The 24,525-nt window shown below is 39.1% G+C and overlaps 1 protein-coding gene across 21 annotated transcripts in view; it reads right to left on the reverse strand.

Moving 5' to 3' along the window:
* Positions 1-24,525, reverse strand: part of SGIP1 (SH3GL interacting endocytic adaptor 1) — a 137,167-nt gene that overhangs the window by 36,204 nt on the left and 76,438 nt on the right. For 14 of the 21 annotated variants that reach the window (XM_053392132.1, XM_053392131.1, XM_053392133.1 and 11 more), the window contains 8 exons: positions 15,868-15,892; positions 14,995-15,046; positions 14,496-14,581; positions 12,954-13,046; positions 11,846-11,920; positions 8,903-9,358; positions 4,539-4,663; positions 3,257-3,383 (listed from right to left, as the gene is read on the reverse strand). In XM_053392132.1, the coding sequence (XP_053248107.1) occupies positions 3,257-3,383; positions 4,539-4,663; positions 8,903-9,358; positions 11,846-11,920; positions 12,954-13,046; positions 14,496-14,581; positions 14,995-15,046; positions 15,868-15,892 (1,039 nt within the window). The remainder of the gene's footprint in view (positions 1-3,256; positions 3,384-4,538; positions 4,664-8,902; positions 9,359-11,845; positions 11,921-12,953; positions 13,047-14,495; positions 14,582-14,994; positions 15,047-15,867; positions 15,893-24,525) is intronic. The other 7 variants (XM_053392140.1, XM_053392142.1, XM_053392141.1 and 4 more) reach the window with 1 other exon arrangement.

Below are 24,525 nucleotides of genomic sequence, written 5' to 3' on the forward strand. Positions count from 1 at the left end.
GGGATGTACAAATACAAACCAGGAACTCCTTATTAGCAATTTCAGCTGTTTTCTCAATCGTTTTGTATTAAAGCTTCTCTTCACCCCAACAAGGGTGGTGAAATCTCCAAGGCCATCTGTAAAAAAGGCCACTTAGATAATTTTAATAAAATGCCTGATTACTCAATCAACTTAAATGTAACAGCAATTTCTCTAAAAAATCATATATGGCGAATGAATCATGTTCATGTCAAGACTATGAATCAAAGGCCTACTCGTGTTCTTGAATGGTTAGTCAAAAGCATGTGGCCTTCAAAGCTTGTAACGTTTTAAGTGTGCTGCCACCTAAAACTTGGACTATGTACTACCCTATCACAACTGCACATTCACATTGCTTCTAAAGTTTAGGTTAAATATAAGGCTTTGGGGGTAATCTATAGCACTTTTAAACGGTTGTGTTTGAAAGAGTGTCCTTGGCTATTGAGTAACTGGTTCCTTCCATCCACTGAAAAAAAACTTAAAGAATATCTGCTGGAGCTCATAAGCACAGGCTTTTAGAAAGATTATATAAAGCTTTCTTTTCAGGCAACCCTTGTTTGATATTGATTTGATGGCTATTTTAATGGTTGTTTATATTTGAACTGTCATCAGATTTTTCCAATATTGTATTTACAAGTTGGATGTACTGGTAGCTTTAGAAAAGACATGTAACTTTACAATAGGCATAATATAAATATTATGTTTTAAAATAAATAAATGTTTCGACATTTTTTGTAGTTACCACATCTATGAATATCAATCTGAAGGCTATCTAGATTTGTGGAATCATGTTGAATAACAACAGAATAATCCTGACTCTAATTCACCTTGACTTTCACAATTGTTATCCTAAAATCAAACAGAAACCAGCAATGGTCTCTATGGATCATTGGTTATTTCTTTTAAAAGCAACAAAATTTATCTAGAGGAACTTTACTTCCATTAATGAAAATGTCCATAGTGACAGAGTCATCATGCTCATGCTTATATAGGGGGGAAATTATTATTTCAACAGAAAGTTGTGTTTTCCTCCCCATCACCTGTTTTACCTGCACAAAACCTAGGCTAACGTTTCAACTTAAAAGTAGCCCTTTTCACAAATCAGTTGGGCTTGATTCCATTGGAACCTTATGTTCTGAAACAGTTACTGATAAGAACACACAACAGTGTGTCATAAAAACTACTGATCGACATCAGTTTCAGACAATTTACACCACCCCATGGAACATAATACTTCACATACAAGGAGTTGAGCCACTGATGACACAGCCTCTTAGTTGATAATACGATATTGTTAGTTAGGTATTTGAAATGCTATTCAGTACTTTGACTGATATGCATTTATATCACCCTGGTCATTGCAGTGACCAACAGCAAGCAGAAACAAAGGACATACCGGTAGGTACGAAAAGGGAAACATGAAGTCAGAAAATTGCATTAAGCACTCTCCCCCACACACTTCCATTTCACACACAATAGGCAGAAAGAAACAAGAGTGAACGGTTTTTCAAAAAGACAAACTAAAGCTGAAAGCACTTCAAACCAGGTTCAGCATTTAACAAATTATCACTGGAGGCTTGAATATATGCCCCAGTTGACAGCATCTTCATTTTCTAATAAGCAAAACAAGTATCTATGAATTACTATGACTGAGTGAAGACTAAACACCACTAGTATGGGAAGTCAGTAGTATGCTCAATGGCTATTACTCAAATGAAGACAAAACATATCCATTTCAGCTCATTCAGATTTTTGATTTTTTTCCCTTTCTTGGAATATCCAATTTGTTGCCATTCTGAGTTCATTCAGAATAGTCAGAAAGACAATTTGAACAGCAGCTCAAGTGCCCGTTCTCGTCTACACAGATTAGAAAATGCTTGATAAAAAAATTGAGGTTAAGAGGCACACAGCAGGAACACTACAGAAAGAAAGTTTAGACTAATAGCAGAACGGGTCCAAAGGGATGTAAAAGAAGGGAAAACCAATAAAAGAAAACAACCTGGCATACAATGAGAACTGAAGGTGACAGAGATGGTCTGTAGAAGAGCAGAAGCGTTGATGAAAAGAGACGCAGGTCAGAAAGGAAAACCAGGAGTCTGCAGCACAAAAGAACTATAGCAGAGAGAAGAAGGTGGTTTTAAGGTGTAAAAAAGATGAAGAGTATTGTAAATGAAATAAAGAATGACAAAGAGAATTCAAATATATGTTTGTCTGAGAAGGAAGTGGAGCAGGGAGCAGAAAGGAAGACCAGAGAATGAAGCAAAAAATGAAAAGCATCAACATCCAGGCGTTGCCAGCCACAGAACATTTATCACTTTTGACAAGTGTAATCTAACCTCAGCTTAAGAAGAAAAAAACATGTTTTCAGTACAACTTTCCATATTTTCAAATTTCTATGAAACTGGATTTGAAAAAGTTTAGAACTTTTTGAAATTTTTCATGTGTACCGTTTCTGCAATCCAAGAAGCAAATACAATTGGTTTGTAACATTACTTTTTAATAATATCTGGTTCTAGAGTATACTTTCTGCTCCTGCTATCCTTTCCTATTTCTCCTTACTAAGATAAACTTTGTCTTAAACTTTATTCATTTTTATTGCATTTATCTAGTTTTGCTACAGCTAACTAATCTAACAATGATTTATATTATTGCCAAATTGCGAGACAGTACTGTAAAACATTTTGTATCTATAGTGGTCAGAATTCAAAGGGAAACATGACTGTTCCACATCTCCACTGGCTTCTAAGAGACTTCCAGGAAATGCTGCATTGAATCCTAAACTACTGTTTAGAGTTTCTCTCATCCAATTCAAAAAGCAGTTTGGTTTGTAGGCAGAATAACTTTTCAGCATAGAAAACCTGCCAGCAGATGAGCTCCATTCTTTCCATTTTTCTGATCTCCCCTTGGAAAGTCTCCTATACCCAATGAAAACTGCTTCGTGATCTTAGCGGAATTTAGGAAATTATTGGGGGAAGGCACAGTTTAGGGAATAAAGGGAGCCTATGCATCCCTTCAGGTCCCTGCTATTTTATACACAAATATACATTGCAGTTGCAGCAGTCTACAGTTAATCAAGAGTGCAATTCTCATTTACATTAAAAAGTGCTTTAACATAACATGACCATGACAACGAAAACAAAGGAAAATATAAACCAAATAAAGGGTTTCAGAAATTAAAATATTCAAGCCATTCCACTCATGGAAACTATTCTTCAAACAAAGAAAAGCTTTTCGTTACCAATTGTTGGAGTAGTAGCTGCACTCAAGGAATTGGTGGACGATATGGAAGAGGTGCTTTCAGCACGTGCTAAAGGTGCTATCGGAGGAGGGCTGGAAGAGTGAACCGGAGGGCTAAAAGGTCTGGACTGTAGACAAACACAAACAAGATTAAAGATACACACAGTGCATTTCTGAACATGAACTCAAGCAAGAAAACTCACAACTGCACACGCTATCTTCTAAGGCCCCTGGAACACCCAGAATTAATCCATTCACACTGAGTGGATTTACAGATCCATTGATTTCTCAGCTGCTATTTATTTTTTACTAGCCCAATTGTGTAGCCAAAAGTTTTACTGAGTTCTCTAATGCACGTGATCTATATTTGTAGTGCAGATGAGAAACATGCTGCAGAATGTAACGTTTGGGGAATGCATCTGAAACTGCAAAAACTATGGTGCACAAGAAACAGTTCACAGGTGCAAAATTAAACAATGGTCCACAATAAAATCACTGGATTGTTTCACTAATGGAATCCACAATGATGGATTACTTTTCATACAGAGTTGTTCCAAACACTACACTCTTTCTTATATAGCAAGGATGGCTACATAGGAACAGATATGAAAAGAGCATGTGGATGGTCATGGATGGTAATGGTAAATGAGTTTCTTTCACTTTGTGAATGTGTACTTGGAATCCATAGTTGGCTGTGACTTCCCAAGATTGTGTTTATACATAGTGGAAAGTATATGCACATCTGTCACATGACAGGAACAAATATGTACACTTTTTCTGACAAAGAAGTGCTTTTCATGTCAGAATAGTAAAAATTGAAGCATCCCTTTGGTGTGCTTATGTATGTACAAGTCCAAGTGTTTCAGAAAATGTGAAAAGATACATGTCATCACTAGTGTCAGACAATTTCAATTTAACTGGGGCATAGCAGCTTTCTTGACCTTTCTTGACATTTTAGAGATGTTCTTGCTAAAGCAAATGCATATTCCTACACAGGTGTAATAATTCTGACTTGTTTGTGGCATGACCAACAAAACCAACAAAACTAGCCTGCAATTTCAAATGTGGACTTTCCATAACAATCTGCCTATTTACTGTCATCAACAGAGATTATTCCATTCTCTTGGTTTCAAATAATGGAGGAAATCAGACACTAGTTAGGAACATGGCAGAAATCATTTGTTTATTAAGAATTCTTTGTTCATCTCTATTTGTCTGTACCACGGTGAGCTGAAGTTATGTTATCTCAATTTAATTAGTAATTTTGAAGAAGCTAAACCTACCACATCAACTCCAGGCTTCCCTGGAGGCAATTTTGGACGAGATGGGGGTCTAGGTGGAGGAGGCGGGGGAGTAGGGCTGCTGCAGGATGCCAACGGGGTTGCAGGTCGAGCAGGAGATGATGAACCTGAAATAAACACACACTATAAATATGGTGTTGAGCTGTCCTTACTGCAGTTCTTACCCACCTTTATCAAAAAACCCAACACATAGCAGACCATCAAGCAAACAGTTGCCCAAACAGCTTTTGACTTAGGCTGGCAGCTGTTGCATAACAAGACAATTCATATGTGTAGATGGGAATTGGATAAGATCAGAAAGTTGTGAAGTCTCAATAAAACAGAAAAGCTTATTTTCCTGCTATTATGCCAATGGAAGTTTCACATGCTCTTGGCAATGACGATATTGTGACTACAGTTAACACACTGCTCCTACATAAACTTCTTTAACTTACATGAGGAAGCAGCACTTGGTGAAGTGAACCCACTTTAGATGAAAAAGTGATGTCTAAAAATACCAAAATATTGAAGTTTTTTGGGGGTATTCCTGAAACTTACCCATTCCTTATTATGCTCTTGCAATAAAAGCATAATGTGTTCTTGTTATGCAAACGTAAGTGGTGCTGCAACAGAACGCAATGATGTAACAATGGAATACCCATTTATTCTTAGGGAACAATGGTGTACAAAGAGACAAGCCTTGCACAATTATTTTCATGTGATTGTAACTGTAAGATGCTAGCAAATAAGAGAATAGCTAAGAACACTAGAATGGTGAAAAGACTGATGTTACAACGACTTGGAATAAAATGCAGATATTTAAGAAATTGAAAAATAATCTCTCTTCCAAAGTGTATAATGGTTTTTTCATATCATCATTGATGACTACTGAACAAAAAAGGAGGTTAAACTACAAAAGGGAAGGTTATTTAAATGGCAGTTTAATAGTTATTGATACGTATCAAAACACAGTTCAGCAATTCCATAGCAACTTATATAATTTACTATGCCAAAATAGGATAAATGTTTTCTAAACTTAAGAGTAGGAGATAACAATAGAAAATGACTGAATAAGAGCCCAGGTTACCTTCAGTGGCATCTAAGCTACAACAGTGCTGCTCCTTTGCACCTGCTTGGAAACATCAAAAGTCTGCTGTCACAGGAGGAATTCCTGCTGTGTCTTCTTCCCATTCTAGCATTATTCTTCCTGGAAGTTGGAATAATAGTAGCATGGGAAGGACTCACAGCACGGACTCCTTGTACATACTGTGAACATATGACAGATGTTACTGAGTGACACAGGAAGGAGCTATGCTGCAGTGGCTCTCATGCTGCTAAAGGTAGCAAACCCCCTCCCCGTTAACACCCCTTCTTTATTGGGCCATTCTGGTGTGTGACATTTTGTACATGTTCCTCCTTCCTCCCAAGGTTAAAATGGCAGGTATTTGTGAACTGTAAAAGGCAAAGCCGTATTCCAAATAGAAAAAGGAAGGGGAATATATTCCACATTCAACAGACCACCAATTCCTAAGTCAGTCAGTCCTTTAAAAGTGAAACAAGGTATTTTACATCCAAGTTGTGTATGGGTTGGTTTTATCATATCAGCATTACAGTGTTGATCGTAAGCACTGACTGCATTACATGCTTCATGCAGTCAATGGAACACGCACACAAAACACACAGCTATCAGAAGATGATTGATGGAGCTTTAAAAATATAAGGCTAGATGATTATGTAATGATGCTGCATTTGCTAAGCATGCCCTAAACGCTTCCTTGCTTAAGGTAAATTCTTGGAAAAGCGTTGTCCATTTAAAATATTTTGTATTTATTGGTGCTTGTCAAACTCCAGTGCCAAGTACCAAGTTCTGTGCACTCAAACCACTATTTCCCCTCCTCATTAAAACAACATAAAATCCCAATTATGCAAAACATGCACTACACAAATATTAATCCCAGATTACTGAAAAACAAATTATGGCAGCATGTGTGATCCAGGTCTCATAGAGCTACCATATTTGTGTCCTATGAAACTTCAGTGAAACAGATGGAAGTTTTGTAAGAACACATCTGTCACCTCGGTGATCAACTAAAAGAGGACCTCTTACTACAGGAACAACATTAGAGTTTTACATCTAGATGTTAAAAAACAAAACCTTTACAACACCTTGTAACATAATCAGCAGATATCTTCATCATATATATATATATATATATATATATATATATATATATTCGCAGATAGAAATCACTATAGTTAAAACAAATATGGTTTCATTATATTGCTGCAATTGCAGCTATGCTAAAAGTAATCTTTTTCCATTTCAGCATCAGACCTGGTAGGTTTCAATGTTTTCTACATCCATGGCATTTCATAGCAAGAATAAATTCAATTAAAATTCATTTAGTTTGCTCATCTTGAATCTCTTAGCCATGGAAAAGACTCTGTTTTGAAACTAAAGTCTAATCAAGTTGTAGTTTTGGTGATAATTAAAACCTTTCTTATGAGTTATTAAGCGAATCTGATCAGCTTCCTGTTGGAGCTCTATTAAAGAGTTAAGAAAACAAGTTGCATAAATCTTCATACTTGCCCAGTATTGGGACTCATTATTCTTAGCAGGCCTTGCATCTGCCTAAAATATGCAGAATATGAAAGACGGCTGTCCACACTTGGAAATAATCTTCCATATACAGACCAGCTCTAGTGAGAGCACACACAGAGAAAGCTCTCCCATTTTCAACAACTTGTTTGAGTACCTATCTTAAGAAGCATGCACCCACTGAAACTCCTACAAACCAGAACTACATCATGTAGGTTTTGAAGTTAGGTAGGGATTGAGCCCTGGGAAAGAAATGGTGCATGTATGCATGCATGCCTAGATCATTCTAGGTATCCTTTTCTCCTTAAGTGGATTTATGAAAAGTTCTCTGCCTAAGGGCTACCAAATTACCTCTGTTGCCCCCCAATGGCTCTCAGAGAGCTGCATGCACAGTAGACAATGCAAAAAGACTCTCTTTCACACTTGCATATCTTGCAACCCAAGGTTGTCATGAAACAATTACTGCTGCATTTTTTCCCTGCTAATTCATCACCCACACTCACATTTAAAGCTGAGTTACTTATTATGCAAGTCTATTCATATCTCCCCAGAAGTAAATCATCTCAAGTACAATGGCATTTACTTTCAGGTAAGTTTGTATAGGACTGCAGCCCTAAGCTGTGTGGGAGGATGTGCAGCATGTTTGCTAGATAGTCACAGACAGGGGATTCCATGATGTCATATCCTCTAAACCTTTGTGGTAGGAAGGGGAAAAATAGAACCCTTAACCGCTACTTCTTCCTGTCATTATGAAATCTTTTTTCCTACCTGCAATGGGGGGAGACATAACACCCATAACAAACTATAGTTCCCAGGATTCTTTGGAGGAATCCATGTGCCTTGAATCTGCATTAATTGTATTAAGGACCTTTACAAAACATTGAATTGAGATGCTTTAACATTTCTTTGATGGAAAATTCCAGTTAACTTTACGGTTTTTAATCTGTAGTGAAGAACAGGAGAAGAGCCTAGTGGATCAGGCCAATGGCCCATCTAGTCCAGTCCTAAACCCAGGACCTGAGCGCAACAACACTCTTCTGACTTGTGTTCCTAAACAACTAGTTTTCAGATGCATCCTGCCTCCAACAGTGGAGGCTGAATATAGATATCATGGCCAGTAGCTGTAGATAGCTCCATGAATTGGCAGCATAAATGTTTGCTAGGCAAGCACGAGATCTTTCCTAGTTGTGGTACAGTATTTCCATCATATTGTTCATAGATTGCACCCAGCTCTAAATTGGAAGGGTAAGAAGAAAGCCTATTAAAAGCTTCACTGGTTTTCTGAGGAAGGTCAAGAAGATTCTGAAGTTCCTTAGCAAAAGGAGTATCTTTGATCATCACTTCCTCTTGGAGAAAAATGAGGAGCTGCCCTTTCCTTGAGGGACAGAAGCTAAGCATGGTTGTACAATGGGAGAAGTCAGAGTTTTAACTAGTTGCTTTGTAGCTTAGGAAGTTTTATAAATTCACCTTAAGCTCTTAAGGTAATAGCTTTTCCAACTATGTCTGGTATTAAAGACATAACGCTCTCCTGTAAACACCAGACATTCAGCAATGGCAGGGAAAGAACACACAGTATCAAGGGTTCAAGGTTAAATCGGACCACGAGAGCACAGAATAAAAAGAAAATAAAGAAGCCACGGGGCACAGTACAATCAAACAATGACTGATGCTTAAAAGCCAACCAACTAAGAGTAGCTAAAAAGGTTTTGTGTTCACACGGCAGCATTCATGGCCACATTGAAGCACACTCAAAGCTGTTTAGACATACCACTGGTGCTTCCTGTGCCACCGCCAGAGCTGGGTCCGGGTGATGACACCACTGTTCTGTAGGTAGGCGGTGGAGGGGGAGGTGGTGTTGCTCTCTGTCCCACCCCAAAATCTTTAGGAGATGCTGCTGGTGCTAAGTTATCATCTTTAACGTGGGTCTGCTCAGAAACTTTCTTCTGAACCTCTTCTAAATTGAGTGGAGATGGAACACTGCGAGAGGTTTCAGCCTCTGGAGGCTCATCTGGGGTTTCTGATGCCACAGGTGGGGACACCACCTTCTCCCGTGAAGTCACCTCTGGAGTTACGTTTTCCGGGGACTGATCAGAAAAACTGATCCACTTATCCTCCGCGTCAGCAGCAACAGACTTGGGGGATAATACTGGGCCAAAAATGGTATCCAAGTCATTGATTGATGGTAGTTTGTCACTTTTGACCTCTGTTGCTGTCTGGTCATTTCCTGTGGTCAAAGTAGTTGATTTTAAACTTTAACATCAACTTGTACAGCAGCTAAGTCGTACTAATGTTCTACGTAAGTATGGGGCTTTTAAAATCAGCTACATTCTAGCACAGACATTTTCATAACGCATTTTAAGGTGCTACTAGGAACATAATTCATGTGCACAAATATCTACATAATAGGGTGTGATATATAAATACACAAACACACACACACAAATATTAAAGTGCGTTCCATGTTGACCTGCATGTAAATATGCTGTCTACTACGTATCTCGTTCATACCAATATACCCAAATGGAGCTATTGCTATCTAGGAAAACTGCTTGCTAGGGAAAAGACAACAGAGTGCCTTTATTAGTAACAAAATGGTAAAGTACATAATTTGAAATTCAAGCATGATGACGTGCATGTAGATAAGTATTTTTGTGCTATGCAGTATACACTGTGGGATTAATTTAGCATGACCAATGAGAATATAGATGATCAAAGGGCTCTATTCTTGAGTTGAACAATCATTATTATCTGTAAATTCTGGGCAAATGGGGCGCCTTCTTAATGGAAAGGAAACCGATTTGGCATTTTTCCCTCTCCTCCATGGCTGGAAGGCAATTTGTAGACAAAAAAAAAGCTATATGAAGGATATATAAAGAGTGTATTATAAGCTCTGTTGCATTTTGGAGCATCTGAAAATTACCACTCTTGCTCTCAAAGAACTAGGTATGATCTCAAAACTTCCACTTCTCTTCTATGCTTAAAGTACGCATCCTGTCTTGTGATTAGATGCTCACTGGATCCTATTAAAAAAAAGTTAAGTGAACCGAAGTCCCACTGAAGTCAGCAGGCATTTCAGAATGCTTTTTCCCCTGGATTGCATCCAATGTTACAGTTTTGCCATTCTAACCCCATACTATGCACACATAATGAGAATGCTTGTGTGAACATAGAGATGCATTTTCCCCATAGAATATCCATTCTCTCCATTGTCCTAGAACCACTGAATGAGCAGGTTGTCATGTCTATGCATATGACTTTCCACAAATGCTGCATGCTGCTTTGATTCTGCAAAACTGTATGTTGAACCTTTATCTGTAAATTCAATCTAAAAGGAGTATGGGAAAATTACATTTCATGTCATATTGTCATGTAGAAAACTTTATTTTACCAATTAATGAAAGGTTTGCTGGTAGGGAAAAAAATCCTATTTTCTTTTTGGCTCTGTTCGTGATTCACATAAAATGCACAGTAAGTTAACCTGGGGAATAAATGATCACACATGGATGTGCATTTCATTTGCGTTATATTCACCCAGCATTGATACAGGGTTGGAAGTTGGGAATTGAGAAGAACACAATTTGTAATTCAAAAGTTATAGACAGTTGAAGAGAAATACCCTTAAAACATCAAGTCTGCAAGTACAAGGTAACATTTATGTTGCATAGTATGCTAATCTTTTTAGAAACCATCTTTGTGTTTTCTCATTTAAGCAAAGCAATTCATGCTCAAATTTACAAGTCGGTTCATACAGCTAATGATGTTCACTTGCAACATGAATTATATGCTGGTAAGCTCCTTATTTCTTGTCTCTGAGTACCACAATCACTTGGATCCTGAGGATCCTTTCCAGAGTTCACATTCAGAGAACAGGGTTTTCCACCTCTCACTTCCCTCTGCAGTCTCCTGTGTCCCAAAAATATAATCCTGGAGAATGGAGGAGGTATGAGAACCTTGTGGGCTGCTGATGGAGGGGGAGGTGAGATAAACCATTCCTGCCCTTGCACAACTTGGAACCTAAGTTGTTTATCTGTTCGTGCAAAGGTAGGAGTGGATTTATCTCACTTTGCACAAACAGAGAAACAACTTAGGACCCAAGTCGTGAAGAAAGATGGCTTCAAGAAACATTCCTGTATCATTTTAACTACATTAACTCATAGTTCTGTATGAAGACCATACTGCCAAGATATAACCTTTATTATTCTGAATTACATCTAGGTCTAAGTGTGCTGAGATTCATGACGGGCTCACTAAAGTTCCTCCGACTTTTCTTCTTACCCAAACCAGGTATAACACACATTATTAGTTTGCTGACAGAGTTATTGTCAAATTGTTCATACAAAATGTTACTACTATAGCTATACTTCAGTGGGAAACACGTTCAATATCTGAATACAATACAGACATCAGAAATCATTTTAAAATCTCAAGGGGTTTAGAAAAAAAGATTATGTACTACTTAGGCTTGTACTTCTTTTTTTGCTGATGAAAGAAAATCTGCCATGGTATCTGAAGGCAGATGAAAATATTAAATGCCTAGATATCATATATGCATAAAATGCATCTAATTAGATGGTCGTTATTAAGAAATGATTACAAGGTTTCATATTCTGTTCACATTACAAATTATAATTTGCACTGAATAGAAACACAGTTACTTTGCAGTAAAGAAGATCTTACACATCTAAAAGTCATTTATGCTAAACATACTTACCTACTCCAACTGTTAAAGGAGAACCAGTGCGGGGAGGTGTAGCTGGAATATTCTTAGGTGGAAGAGGTGGAGGTGCTGTGAACCAAATGGAAGAATTTTAAGTTAAGAATGGACAACATTCGTCAAATAAATAAACATAAACTCACATTCGTATCTAGAGATTCAACCAAAGGATGGCTGAGATCCAAAGTCTGTTCCACAAGTGGAAGCCACTTCTGCTTGGGCAAGTCCCCTAATTTTTGCCAATTCCCACCTCTAGCTGTAGTCACCACATTTCATTCCATGCTGTCCAGGAGGGTCCCTGAACCCTCAGAAGCAGCCCTCTGGTCTGACTGCAATGGAAGGACAAAGACCTGTTGTGTGAGTGGAATTCTGTTTGCGTTTCTCTGTATCTGGTACAGTCACAGGGTTGGGAAGCACAACTGTGTTGGGGAGGTAAAGTCAAGTAAACTTCACACGACTGTGTGTAAGGGTGCATGTGTACTTCCCCATCCCCAGCTTCTACCTATTGCTGCAGGTGGCTCTTGAGAGCAAAAAGGGTTTCTCATCCCTATAGAAGAAGATAGGTAAAAAAAATAAATCCCTCTTCTCCCCCCATTCACTATTATGATATGGCAGCACATGCCGCAGAGTCTAAGCACCAGGAATCACCTGCCTTTTGTTGTGGTTGATATTTTATGAGATGACAACTTTTTTGTTTCCATTCTCCAGTGTGAACTATATGTTTTAATATAAATGTTGTGAAGTTTTATTCTGCTTTTCCACATCCACGAATCCAATTTTTGGTTCTTATTAGGAGCTTGTGTATTTATGGCATGCTGCACTGGTTGCTAGGTGACTTGTCTTTCGGATAGGAAGGAGTCAGGTTTAGCTTTGCAAATTGAGATCACAGAGGCTTTTCTCCCCAGGGACTCCGAATCGTCTCTTTGCCTTTTCTGAAAGCTGCGTTTCCAATGCATAATTCAACTAATATCTCTTTGCTTCCATGACAGTATAATGAGCAATAACCCTCAACATTGCCACTTCCATCTCACGTTTCAGTGTTTTGTAGAGAAAAACAAAATGAAAAACCCCAACAATTTTTCAAATAGGAGATGCCTCAACTTACTTCCAGATGGAAAAGGTCGTGATGAATTCGGTGATTCTACACTTGGACTTGCTGGCTGCACAGAACCCCAGACCTCAGAGTGATCTATGGGAGCTGAAGTCACAGACATATAACATGATGCATACAAATCTAGAAGTAACATGAGAACTTAATTCCAAACTGAACTGTAGGAGCTACTTGATAGATTATGGCAGGAGGAAAATGAGAAGGGAATATAACAAGAATATGATTTTTTTGGAAATAAATTGTTAATAACCATTTTTCAAAACCCACAAATGAATTTCAGTGCTGGGAAATGCATATACCACCAAATTCGTGAATACCATTCTGAGCGTCTTTCTGCCCTGGATGTGCGCGCGCGCATGCACGCACACGCACACACACACAGATTGATACAGAGATCAATGGCCTTCTGGTGCCTCTAGCCAATGAGGAAGTTAACTGCTTTTCTGGTATCAAGATTTCTGCCAATAAAAGTAACATGGTTGGAGCTGTCATATGCAAAACACAAAAGCTTTACAGTGACACCTAAATTACCACAACCATTCCCCTAATTCAGTGCTGAGTTAGAATCAACATGACCATAGATTTTCATGCAGGTCTGTCCATTCAGAATAATGAGTGAGGAAAGGAAGTATTCAGCCACATTCTCACCTTGGATGGCTTGTAAAAGGTAAAGGTAAAGGTACCCCTGCCCGTACGGGCCAGTCGTGTCCGACTCTGGGGTTGCGCGCTCATCTCACTTAAGAGGCCGTGAGCCGTCGCCGTCCGAAGACACTTCTGGGTCACATGGCCAGCGTGACGAAGCTGCTCTGGCGAGCCAGCACCAGCGCTGCACATGGAAACGCCATTTACCTTCCCGCTAGAAAGCGGTACCTATTTATCTACTTGCACTTAGTTAGGGGTGCTTTCGAACTGCTAGGTGGGCAGGAGCTGGGACCGAATGGCGGGACCTCACCCCGCTGCGGGGATTCGAACCGCCGACCTTACGATCAGCAAGTCCTAGGCCCTGAGGTTTTACCCACAGCGCCACCCGTGTCCTATGGCTTCATCTCATGTTTTTTCTGGGTCACATATAATAGGAATCAGCAACCCAGCTTGCTCTTGATTAAGGCCAGGATTGGGAAAGGCTAGGAAGCACTGGTGGAAAGTGGACTGCAAGGGGTGTTAGCTGAACCCTACACTTGGGCTTGGGACAAGATACCCTTAGCACCAACTACCCCACAGGGCAGAAAAGCAAACACTGGACAAATATTAGTTGCTTCTTGTCTGGGAATTAACATCATGTGGTTGCCTAGAAATTGCTAAACACTTCTTTCTCCTTTTTAACTTGTGGCAGATTTCACCAAGTGCACACATACATACTCACAGACTCATTTGCGTTCACAAACAGTTTATATTTATTTATGTGATTCACTGAGTTTGTAGCCCACCCCTCTTCAGAGAACCCGGGCATATGAAATAAAGATGTAAAACAAATTAAACAAAACGTCATGTCAGACATAGAAAGGTACCTTGATAAAGTTAACTGGCAACACCTACCTTCTAACTTCTCTTCTTCAAATGCAGACTCCAGAGGTGGACCAAATAGTGGCGCTAGTACTGCAGGATCTTCCGGGGCTTTTTTGCTGCAGCACAACACAGATGCTGAATGATAATTACGCGCAAGGATCTTTTATTCAGCAGAGGTGACAGGCAGAGTTGATTTTTATTTTTTTTTACAGTAGGGGTGGGGAACCATTTTCAGTTCAAGGCAGCGTTTCCTCAAAGGAAAGCAATTGAGGGCTGCATTGCAGCGGTGGGCAGGGCCAGAGGCAAAAAGTGGGTGGAGCAATTATGTGACTTATCTTTGTTCAGTAGGCTACATTCCATACAGAAGGATAAGGGTCTGCCTTTTCCTATAATGAGGTGTGCACAGGCTTGACAGATAGGACTTGGTAAGCCAGAACAAGAGCACGTACATCATTTGGGTACAAGGATTCCACACCATCCACGACTTGAATGAGGTTTTTTAAAAATATAATTTAACATTTATACTAACCTTAGAAGTTCTGGAGTAGGTGTTGAACGCCTGGGCCTTGCTATCTCTTCACCTGGCACATAAGACATCATTTTAAGGTAATTTTCTCATAGTGTCTTCTAGAAAACTTGTTCACATAACTATTTGATAATGTCAGCACCACCACAGCGTTCCTTCCGCTAGTCCATTTCTCACTAGTTTTAGTACTTATATAGTACTAGGTCCAGGCTTAACTATGTGGTCCCTTTCCAGAATAATTTGAACCAGTTTTCATAATTCATGTCAACGTGACCCTGCATGCCCTTCCAGCTTCAAATTGCTCCCCTCATGTTACTCATGGTGGGTGTCTCTTAATAGAATATAACTTGCTAAAAATATTATTCATTTGCTACCTTAAAAACATATAATGCATTTGTTGTGAGATAATAAACTGACTCCATGACTTGCCATTAACCTATTTTCATGTGGCCCAATTTTATGGAAAAGCTTTAGAAAATCCCATTTCAGCCATACCCTTCATCGTTCCAGATTACGAACATCTTGTAATTTTAGGCCCTGTTGAACTGGTTTGTGCATTCAGCCAATTGCAAATACTCCATATGCCTTTTCATTTAAAATGCGTCATCTCATTTTGAGACTGTCAGAGTCTGTTAATTTTACATTATAGATTCATGCATAATTTAATACTAGTGCATGGAATAATGTCTTCATAGCATTTTGAGGACTATCCCATTAACAATATATAGACTTTAGTCTCTTAAAAATTAGTTGTTGCAATGATTCCAGAGTTTGAAAATTAAGATGTAAAATTATGTAATCTTGATGATTCTAAATATATCCAACTTCCTGAGATATATTGTGTCCCAACAAAATTCAGTAAATAGATATACTTACTAGATAAATTCCTTTTAATTGAACCCTACAATTAAAGCAAAAACTACAGTTTAGGACTATAGGATTATACTTTTAGACATGTACAATAAATGGCAGCTTGCCTTAGTTGAAAAGAAAGAAAACAGAATTAGGCATTAACACTGCTAAAATAAAATATACATTAACTTGGATTCACATTCTTCATTTTGGAGGTTTGTACCCCAGTGCAGATTCATTCACACACATATACCAGATATAGGCAAATAGAATATTTGATTAGCTGCTACAAATGCACTGCCTGAGAATTTCAGGTTTTTGAATCAAGACAAACGAACAAAAAGTGATCATACATTTTGGAATTGCAACGATGTGCCAAACAAATCCAGAGAGCTTGACAAGTCATTTATTTACTGTTCTAGAACTTCTGAATGCACTCATACATAGTCTCACACACTTGATCACCGGCTTTGGACTGAAATCAAACATGTTTCCAAGCAGGCTTTAATATTCCAGAAGATATAAAGAAACAATTGGTGGGGACAGGGGGAAGGAGATAAAACTTCTGAAAGTAGGAGGCAGGTGGGAAGCAATGTCTGAATGTGCAAAAGGTATCAGAACAGCTGTCAACAGTATTTGCCATAGCAACAGGGAAGATATGGCAAATTTACTGTCAGTCACTAATTCTCATATCTCTGCCACCATCATACATCCATCCTTCATTCACACAATGTTTCTGCAAAATGCATATATTGTCAAAGAAAACAGTTTTTCTAGGCAAATTCTTGCAAAAACTTCTCCTTTCAAATCACGCTTTGTAATAATATCTCCACTAAGAATACTTCTATGCTACAGGAAGAGACAGTAACACCAAAGTTCAAGGAAGAGAGTTATTAAGGACAACAAAATTATTGTTAGCACTGTAGGCAGAAGTCTGGTGAAAGAGAATTGGTTCCTAGCCAAACACGTCACTAGCTGATTCTTGCCAAGATTTCCATTCTGCAGTCAATCGTCAGAAACATATTCTAATGGATATTCTAGGCATATTATCGGCCTATGAGATATCTGATGTTAACACGTGCCAATTAAACAAATAATGTTCCATCAAATTCTCTCTTTTGAAGCCAATAGTAAGCTGTAAGACCAAGCTATTTTTTGCACAGTTTTGTTAAATAGGCGCCTTATCACATCAAAGGATTGCATTGCAGGAAGTATATGGATGTATTCTTATTCTGGAATAGCAAGTGTGAAAAAATTCTGGTCAGAACCTCAAAAACAAAAGAAAAAGAAAATCAACCAGGGAAGTTCATCTTGGCAATAGCTCAATTCAGTTAGCATGGTTGCTTCCTTGTTCTATGAAGAAATTGGTTTGAAAATTTTCTGAACAATCATGAGAGTTGGCAGACTGCTTTATTCAAAATGAAGTAATCCAAAAATTATCAATTTCTCCAAGGAGGACAGTTTCTGTGTAGGGCAGTTTCAAGAGTGGCACTACTGAGACTTAAATAAAACATGAAAGAATTCCTAAGCAATATTTGATTTATTTAATAAAATTTAGAGATTGCTTGATTTTATTTTTTTAAAGGCACCTCAAAGTGGTTTACAAAAAGATAAACAAGAAAATCAAGAAAATTCACAACCCTACTTTAAAACACACACAAGTTTAAATACTAAAACAGATTAAAATTACCTCAGCTTTCTAAGCATCTGGGAGGTTTGTCTAAACAGGAATGTTTTTAGCAGGCACTGAAAAGAGTACAGTGAAGGCATCTGCTTGATTGCAATAGGCAGGGAGTTCCAAAGAGGAGGTGCTGCCACATAAAACAATGGATTTTTTTTACAAATATGGAACAGGTATTATGTGGAATCTGTAGCAGTGCCAGTATGGTTCCATTCAGTATTTCTATAACAGAACAAGGCTGCTACAGATAGCCACACACCCCTGAAAGAACAGTAATTTTCACCCAATTACTTTTAAGTTAGATCAATTTGCTGTACTTGCAGTTCACAAAACTAATTTAAATTAAACCCAGATGACAAGCACTCCCAGTCATTCCTGCTACTGATTTAACGCGAAAAGTCATGCAACGTCTTACCGGGCTGCGCCTCTGTTATCAGCAAAAAGGAAGAGAGAAAGGTACCTAGTCAGAGAGTGACAGATCAATAATAAAAAAGGACTTTGGATGATGAGATCTTCCTCTAGCCTCACAAATTAAGTAAACAATTTCCCCAGATTCCCCGTTGCATGCAGATCCCGAACCTATCTGATGTCCTTTTAATGAGTAAGCTACTTAGATGTCTGCAGAAATTTTGGAAACAAATGGTTAACTTTGAGGCTCCTTGAGGCCTATGCAGCAATACCAAAGGGGCTGCCCAGCTTAGATACTCTGGTAGGATGGAACCTAGAATGGCAGCCTGCACATAGCACTCCAAATTCTGGAACTGACCCAGGGGGAAAGGGTAAATATTCCCTCAACTCAGAGCTGCTGAGGGGCTCTTTGTCACTGCTCTTAAGTTTTTAAAACAAAAAAGATTATCCAATCACAGATCTACCTTGTCGTTTGTAGTCTGACCCCTTGATACCCCATAAACCTAACTAAAGGAAGACATGCCATAGGTATGGAAGGGTGAGACATCAATTGTTAAGAAGCCTAGCAAATTTTAATCTGCCCTCAAGGTCCCCTTCTCATATCTCTCTAGTAAATCCTTGTTAAAAAATAAATTGGCAAATTAGGGTTCAACTGTTGCAGCAAGAAATTAGTAGAGAAATACAGACAAACAGGCACACACGTCACGAGTTTTCCGAAGAATGATCACATTAATTCTTATAAATACAGGAAATGCTGTGGCAAACAGAAGTACACAAGATCAAAGAGAGATTAGGCAAGCCATCCTTCTTAGTTCCCCCGTACCAAAATGGGTAATAATGTATTTATGACTGCCAAATAAAGGAATATAGGTGAGACACTTGTTGAAGATGAGTGCATAAATGTTCAAAAATGTTCTTGGCTATTGATTTAGATAAGATTATAAAAACAACAGAGCCGAAGATGCACAAGGATCAGTTTGGAATCATATTGCAATGCAAATCAAACTAACCAGGAAATGCCTAGTAATTTATGCTCTTTTATGGGTGTGTTGTGTTCAGCGCTTAGATACTTTGTTTACTGGTGGTATGTAAACCTCTAAAATAAATAAATATAACTGAAGCAGCAGTGCTCTCTGGAGAGAGTTGGGCTATTTTTGGCTATAGCTTGGATACTACTGTGCTCATGATCTCACGCAGTTTCAGTAACTTCAGTGGAACAATGCCAATACACACTAGCCAAGAATTTGTCAATACATATTTTCCCTTCATTCTTTCCAGTAAGCAACTGCTTGCCACTTCTACTTATCTGTGACATTTAAGGCTGGGGAAAGGAATCTGCAAATATCTAGTATGCCACTAATTTATCCTCAGATTTCATCAACATTTCTTTTTCAAAGTTTTGGTCTCAGGCCACCAAGCGGACACAATTTTCCTTATGGGGGAGTCTCCTCATGGGTGGGCCAGCCCTGATCCGATCCTACAAAACGTCATATGAAGCAGCTGAGACCATGCACATATAGCCTTTGAAACAAAGCTAAGATTCACTGATCAGCTGCTGTCCAAGGGGACTGAATTCTGTTCTTACTGCCAAACAGCCCATCAGCAGATTTCAGCTTTGTTTAGAGGGCTACATGCCCTCAACTGCAACTGTTGTATCAGGAAGGGGTAGCTGAGTGGAAGCCTGTTTTCACACGCATATAGTAGCTAGTTGAACTGTGGAAAGTGTGCACGTTATTGCAGGAAATAGTTCGTGATGATGAGTCTACAGATAACAAGATGAAAGTGCCTGTCATGCTATTCTCACCCCACCCCTCTCCACGCCAGTGCAGGTTGTTGCTGCAATTGTGCTTTTGCACTAACTTCCACCACAAAGCAGAGTAAACCAAATAGGTCTAATGCTCATAAGTGCGCAACGTGTATTCCTTGGCCCACCCATGAGGAGACTCCCCCATGGCCACCCCACCCACACTAGCAGAGAAGCAGCAGTGGCAGTTTCTGGCTAGATCTCATGTGCTTTGCAAGATCCTACCAGAGCTCACCACTACTTCTCAGGTGCTGCCACACAACCCAGGTAAGGGAGGATTTTGTGGAGTGGCAGGATGGGTCCAGATGTCATAAGCCCAATGGAAGTGAAAGAAAACTACTGTGGATGTAAAAGCTTATACATGAATTTAGTGGTGGAGGTGCTAACCCCCTTTTTATGTCTCCATAATTTAGGAAAGGGGTCAATTTAGCATATCAATATAGCAAAGTCCTGGATGTCTGGTTGAACCAGACTGTACAGCAGTCTTCATGTTGTCTAAAAAACTTGGAGAAATTAATGCAGTGGAATGAAAGAAAATCCAGCACTGGATCTTCAGCTGAAGAGTAGTATACAAATTTAGTAAATAATAATAATGATGATAATAGGCCACAAAATACTATGGCTGAATGATTTTATGAACAGTCTAGAAACCAGAAGTAGAGTTACAGAGGTTCATACTTTACTTGTAGAAATTTGCAATGTCCCCATTTATTCCAGCATTGTTAGGATTTAAAGCTTCATACCATTACATATATTTATGTGCGATATGAATTGAATGGGATTAGCCACCACTCATAAAGAAAGCCAAATGGAAAATTACCAGTACCTGTAAATAATAAGATTTTGCATTTTATATTCTTGGTTTTATAGACTGTTTTTTAAAAAAGATAAATAAAGTGAATACTTTCTAATGCAAATAATCCATTAAAATGATAGATACAAAGAAAGAAAACGGGATAGATAATTTCTTACCGGACTTTTCCTCTACAGAATGCATTAACAAATGGAGAAAAGGGAAGGAGAATAAGCATTTTCTAAAAACATAAGCATATATGCATAGAATATCATTCTCCATGAAATGGCATATCCCAGTCTCCTGTCCAAGCAGGTCTGCTCAGTAGTAAAATGGGATTTATTTCCATGAAACTTACTTATAGGAAAGTATGCTTAGGATTGCATTACATGCAAACTAACAAATTCTGAAACGCCTAAAAGGTTATCATATACAAAATAGAGTAAATACTCATACAGAAGTGTAAACCAATAATGTAAGTGCAGTCTGATCCCAGCTTATGCATACTCACTCAGAAATATGTTCCACTGAGATAAATGACATTTACCCCCCAAATAAGAGTGCATACAATTGCAGTCTTACATTGTAAATGCCCAGTTACACATTGCTGGTACACCAAATAAAGAGAAACTATATTTTCAAATGGACGCGGGTGGCGCTGTAGGTTAAAGCCTCAGCGCCTAGGACTTGCCAATCGAAAGGTCGGCGGTTCGAATCCCCGCGGCGGGGTGCGCTCCCGTTGTACGGTCCCAGCGCCTGCCAACCTAGCAGTTCGAAAGCACCCCCGGGTGCAAGTAGATAAATAGGGACCGCTTACTAGCGGGAAGGTAAACGGCGTTCCGTGTGCTGTGCTGGCTCGCCAGATGCAGCTTGTCACGCTGGCCACGTGACCCGGAAGTGTCTGCGGACAGCGCTGGCCCCCCGGCCTATAGAGTGAGATGGGCGCACAACCCTAGAGTCTGGCAAGACTGGCCCGTACGGGCAGGGGTACCTTTACCTTTACCTTTATATTTTCAAACCCCACAATCAATTTTCCATTAACATATGTATATGGCAGCAAACTGAGTATCCTGATGGGCTTTAAAAGCTGTACCCTTTCAAAAAGTGTGGACTTGTTTTTATTCTCTCCACAACAGGCATTTGCAACAATTTTGGCTTCTTACTTTCGTGAAAAGCTATTTGACTTGAAAACAAACTTTCAATGTTATATTACTGTTATGATGGTGATGTTACAGGTGTTTTGTATACAACCAAATACTGCTACATTCTTCTGGCAGTTATTTGAGACATCATTCTGGTAGTTATCTTGAGAACAGAAGTAGTCAGGAAAATGCCAATCATTATCCTGGCTTCCATTATCAGATTTACTTTAGCTAATAAGGATAATAAAATAAACCATTTCCAGAAAATAGGGATGATAGATGTGATCCACTAAGTAACTGAAGATACATGCATTCTCTTCTGCCTAAGCAGGCTAGTACTATCACCCCCACCCTATTTAAATGAGTAGAAAACTTGTGGGTTATACATTTAGAATAATGAGCTTCCTTTTGTAATCCAATAAGAGACCTATTACAACTCAACAGAAGCCTCTGAGTAGTTCCTCCATCAAATACTAGAGAAGAAACCTCTCACTAAGCCTCAGTTTCAATCAAAAATTATTTGTGTTTTTTTAAATGATATTTATTAGAAGTTTCAAAAATTACAGAAAAAAGAAAGGAAAAAAACAACAAAAAATTAACAAAACATACATAACAATACATAAAAAAGGGGGAAAAAACATAAAAACCAATACAACAATGACAATAAAAAAAACCACACATCCAATATTCCATATCTTTATCTTTCATTTACTTGTTTCATCGACCTCCTCACACCTCACTTTTTGTATTCTAGTTTAGTTATTTGTTTCAGCAAATTCTTTCCATCTTTCTCAATTTTTATTGAGTAATTTATCTTAACAATCTAACCTATTAGTTAGCTCAGCAAATCCTTTCCATCTTTCACTATATTCTGTCATTCAATTTACCTTAATTTATTTTAACCTTATCTTACCATAAAATACCTTAAAGCTTAAGACTTAATATTTATTTGTACATAATTCCTTATATCATTTCTACTAAAGCCAAATATTATCATTCCAACATTTTTCCTTATGCTCATTAATTTTACACTAATTCCCAAAATAATTTTTTTAAAAAATTTTCTTCCAATCTTCTTCCAACGTCTCTTCTTCCTGGTCTCGGGTTGTGTCAGTCCTTACTGTCCATTCCATCTAGTCCATCAACCTGGTAATCTTATGTCCGAGGCTCTTAAGTCTTTTCCATGTCCCTTCTGCAGATCTTCTTCTTATTTGTACCTGCACTTTACCTTGTCTTTTGTTGATCTCTTTCTTAATTTCTTTCCTTTCTTGTTGAGGAGTAGGTCTCGGGGATACTCTAACTCAAAAATATCTCCTTCTCTCCTCAGCAGATCAGCCCATTCCCCACAGTCCCATTCCCCACAGTCGGCAGTGTAGTCCAGAAAATATTTAAAAGCATGTTTCAAAGTCCCTCCAAAGTTAAGGGCCCCCACTTCTCCGGACCCCCCCCCCGGCCCACTCCAAATTCAGTCTTCAAGGACAGCGGCTTATGCTCCTGCAGGGCCTCGGGTCTCTCCATTTGTGTTACTTGAGGTTCAACAGCAACCTCCTCCATTATCTTCTGCATTTGCACTTGCCCTGTCAAAACAGGTTCCTGCGTTGGCTCCTGAATGGTTTCTGTATAAGTATTCACTGTTTGTCCAAAATTTTTGACTGCAACAGTCATCAAGTCCATCTTCTCATGCATCTGCTCCAACAAAGCGCTTGTCTTGCAAAAAGCAAGCACCAAAACTTCTTCCAGACACATTTTTATTCAAGTTCAGAGTCTGGTCCCACGATCCTAATCTCCACAGCTGTGAAATCCCCAGATCGACTCCAGCAACAATTTAATAAGCTCCCTCTAGAGGAGACAGTTTCTATTTGTATCCATCTTTTGAAAGCAAGTCCAACAAAAGAGAATTACTTTCATTTTTCAACTTCTTTGTTTCTTTTAAATGCAAAAGGCAACATTGGAATCAATTTGTTTCTCTTCTTTAACTATCTGTCACAAGACATTCCATTCACGGTCAATGAACTTCCCCAAAAATCTCTGCCTCTGACACCCCGTTCCCAGGTTTGAGATGGTGGAAATTTATCTTTCTTTACTCTCTCTCCTGCAGGCTTGAACAATCAAAATTCCCCCTCTTTACTCCTGCTTCCAAGAGGGGTTTTGATGGTTAAAACTGGAGGAATTTTAAACCTTTGTATACGACTTTCCTGACTTTAGCTTGCACAATTTTTGCTTCAGTCTATTTACAAAAGCGGAAGGCGGACTTCCTGTTTAGAACCTTCCTGCTTCAGTGCCAAATTAAAATGTTTCTTAATCCAATTTTCCGTTCTACTCACGGGTGCTTGTTTAGAGTCCAATTGTCCACAGGAAAAAGTCAGCGCTCTCCGGCAACGGCTGTGCGGCTTCACTCCGTAAAAGTAGTGGTCGATTCAAAACACCGCGCCGCTCACCCCACGTCGCTTCGGATCCCCGAAAAAGGGGTTTCCTTGCGGATAGGGGGGCGCTCCTGGTGTCAGCCGAATCCCACGTTCCCAGGCTTCCTCCGCCTGGGATTTTTGAAGGGTCTCCGCCTTCGCCGCGGCGGCAAGACCCGATTTTCGTGGAGCGGGTTCCTCTTGATCAGAGGAATTCCGCCATTGCCGATGGCGCTAACCCGGAAGTCCTCAAAAATTATTTGTTTGCCATCTACTTAAGGAATGGAATAAAGCAAGATTCACAAGACAGGTTCATGCTACTGTGGACTGCTGTTCTCAGAGGATGCTGAAGGTTATTTGGGAGGGGGGCACCTCCTCTGCAGCCAGCAAACAGAGCAAAATTATGGCCTTTCCATACTCCCCAGAACAAGACTGGAAGTGATTGGGGAGCT

This window comes from Podarcis raffonei, chromosome 6 (genome assembly GCF_027172205.1).
Source record: "Podarcis raffonei isolate rPodRaf1 chromosome 6, rPodRaf1.pri, whole genome shotgun sequence".
NCBI classification, from domain to species: domain Eukaryota; kingdom Metazoa; phylum Chordata; class Lepidosauria; order Squamata; family Lacertidae; genus Podarcis; species Podarcis raffonei.